Source organism: Rhagoletis pomonella, unplaced genomic scaffold, assembly GCF_013731165.1.
Source record: "Rhagoletis pomonella isolate Grant_MI unplaced genomic scaffold, Rhpom_1.0 Rhpom_scaffold_00003, whole genome shotgun sequence".
NCBI classification, from domain to species: domain Eukaryota; kingdom Metazoa; phylum Arthropoda; class Insecta; order Diptera; family Tephritidae; genus Rhagoletis; species Rhagoletis pomonella.
This window is the reverse complement of record NW_023458557.1, coordinates 46,047,286-46,050,431: the sequence shown is the minus strand read 5'-3', so window position 1 is coordinate 46,050,431 and position 3,146 is coordinate 46,047,286. Positions and strand designations below refer to the sequence as shown.

Here is a 3,146-nt window from a genome sequence, read left to right as displayed (position 1 = left end):
GTATGGTGTCAAGTTAGCACTACATACCATTTTTTCTTAAAAAACGAGAGCTACAAATTTTTTCTTTCCACAACAAATTTACAACAAAAACACTACAATTAATGCCGTAGTTAACTTTTCCAAATTCGAAAAGTGTAGTGCTAACTTGACACACGTCGTTTTTAACGTGAGTAGGCTTGAAGTCACAAAAACAGCACCCTTTGCCAATCCCTGGTGTAAAGAGACAAACATTTGTGTGTCTGTACAGTAAAATTAGTTGTTGTACGTAGTTAATTTGTTTTTTTTTTGTCAGCCGTGTTTTAGTTTTACTACATGTTATGCTATCTACATTTTTAATAAACTTGGCATTGGAAAATTTTTGGTAGGTTTTGGTTGGTCTTGGTAGGCAATTTTTGTAGGAAAAAAAATTTGTTCGTGGTAACACTGCATGGAAACCAAATTTGAAATCGATTTTAATGGATCGATTTAATCAATTCATTCTAAATCTAATAAACTGTCTGCGGTTGTAAAAAAAAAGATATTTTCTATTTAGTCCATTTATAGCAGTTTTATTTTTATTTCTTTTTTGTTTTTGCTTTTTTGTTTGGACTTGCTCATTGCAGCCTTGTAAGTAGCCATTATTTTTTGCCTTTTTTTGTGGCAGTCTGCAAACGACTTTTATAAAGTCTCAAGTTGGCTACAAAGCAACTGCACAAATAATACAACACAAGAAAACACTACAACATTGAGGATTTCTGGTTACGTTGACCTTATGGTCCTAACTCAACTCTACCATAAAAAAAGTAAAAAAATTTCGTTGAGCGCGCGTTTTGAACTTTTTATATATGTATATCTACTTACACGCGCCACGGTAACTTTTACCGTACCACGTAATTTTACCGTAGATCCAAGTTACCGTGGCGCGTGTGTGTAGACACTGCCCTTTTTATATGCTTTTAATCAAAGGTTATTTTTTTAATTACAGCATAATAAATAACCGAATTTATAAATGCATTTGTAGCATGTAGCTAGTATAATTGCTTTCTTGTAGAAATGATATGCTTATTAGAAAACTCCATTATCAATTTAATTAATCTTACCCTTAGTAGCCACGTCAGTACACTATCTCTGTAAGGTACAAAAGCTGCTCCGCCTGTTGAAGTTTTCTTTGCATCCGCTAAGGCAGCAATTACTTTGCCTAAAGTTAAAAGACTTTTATTTATACTAACACCTTCACGTATGCGATCTCCATTCGTGCCGCCTGACAAAATACGTTCACTTCCTGCCAAATCGACCAAACTTATCCTGCTTCGTCGTGTTTGATGGGTCCTAGGCGAGATAGCCAATTCTGACAAAGTTCCATTTCCATCTTTGTCATCCGAAACTTCAGTCAGATTCAGAACAATATTGAATATTGAATGCGATCGCGAACTCTTATCATTCATGCCGGTGGCAGCCGTTGCACGTTGCGAATTTCCTACTGCAAGCCAATTTCGCATAGCTTCGTATGAATCTACAGGATGGACGCTTAGATCCACCACATACGGACCCCAAATTGGATGTTCACGCACTTTTAAAGCAGGTCGACTATTGCCAATTGTATTCGCCTGAGTGCTAGCTATATGTATATTGCCAATGCTGCAATTGCCTTCGCTTTGTGTCACACAAAGTAAATCATGGATTTTTTCATTATATATTTCAAAGTAACTAATTTCGATTTCAGCACGTATTATATGTTTAATTTTATCAATGCGTTTAAAAAGCTCTCGACAAAATCGCGGAATTATCCCCGCTTCGGGATGAGGTGCACTATTTCCAGAAGCATCGTCGTCTAAAGCTTCGATGCCCATCATACTGTAAGATTTTCCAGATCCCGTCTGACCATATGCAAAAAGACAAGCATTGTAACCTTGAAAAGCTCGCTCTATTAATGGCATAGCTGTGCCTGCAAACACACCTTCTTGGTTTGCGTACTTGCTATTATCTGGGTCAGTAGAGTCGAAAACATGATCATAGGTGAAGGAATGGGTAAGACCTGCCGTATAATCCGCATTCATACCCGCCGAAACCGTCAACTTATTTCCACAAACGCGTACTACATTTGAAACTTTGACCAACGAGCACTCTTGGGCATTCAATGGCCGAACTCTTACTACCACAGTAAGATTACTAATCTCCGTGTCTGCAGTACCAATTTGTTGAGATACTGTTTCATAGTTTTGCTTAGATTTTTTGTTTGTGGATGGAGTTGACTGTTGCGTGCGCAATATACTCAAAGGAGTTGACGCTCCATTTCGAAATAGGGACGATGGAGTATAACATGCATTTAGGGCAGTTGAGCGCGGAGTGACTCGCGGTGTGTTTGTAGAATTTTCTGTAATATGTGACCTTGAAGTTGATTGCTTATTTTCGTTAACTCGACCCCCTTTTTTTTCAACAGAATTTAGATTTTTGGGTGCAGAATCTTGTTTGTATACAATTCTATGTCTCAAGTTACTAGGAGTCAGCCTGGCGCGGCTTTTTAAAACTGGTGTTAACACGCCATTATCAGTATCATTTGCACGGGAGCGAACCGACGATCCTTTGCTATTCATAACTAATTACTTTCTTATTATGAGGATTTTTAATTACAATAACAATATTTAAATGAAATGAACGTTTTGATGCAAACCGCGCTTTGTGCTGATACTAAATTCGATACGATACGATACCATATCGATACTTTTGGCATTTGATACTAGAGCTGTAGCAAACCGCATGTAACGGGTACAACGCCTAAGAGCCATACCTAAATAAGCGCGCCAAGCGTTGGGCCTGTCGGCCTCTCTTCTTCTAGCATATATAAATTTAATGCGTCAGAGAGAGATAAAGATACAAGCGAAACGCTCTACGCGCTAATTTAGGTACGGCTGTAACTCGAAAGCACAATATAACCAGTAAACAACCGTCGGTGAATTTGGCGACTGCCTTCCTCGGGGAGGAATATGCTAGAGATGAAATTATTGGTACACACGCCTTCCAAGCCCGCAGGGTTGCTTTTAAGAAGGAAAATAATTAACTCCAAATAATTTCAAAAAGTATAGTGCAAAACGAAATTTATTGAATAATTCCACATAAAATGGTATGGGAAATGTTTAGTTATTGGCCCATCGTCTTTGGGGTGGGGG

At 38.1% G+C, this 3,146-nt stretch overlaps 1 protein-coding gene across 1 annotated transcript in view; it reads right to left on the bottom strand.

Moving 5' to 3' along the window:
* LOC118736253 (kinesin-like protein KIF14) overlaps nucleotides 1–2,789 on the bottom strand; it is a 298,626-nt gene extending 295,837 nt beyond the window's left edge. Inside the window, exon 1 of the mRNA XM_036466346.1 lies at nucleotides 1,080–2,789. Within this exon, the coding sequence (XP_036322239.1) occupies nucleotides 1,080–2,573 (1,494 nt within the window). The 5' untranslated portion in view covers nucleotides 2,574–2,789. The remainder of the gene's footprint in view (nucleotides 1–1,079) is intronic.
* Between the last annotated feature and the right edge of the window lie 357 nt (nucleotides 2,790–3,146).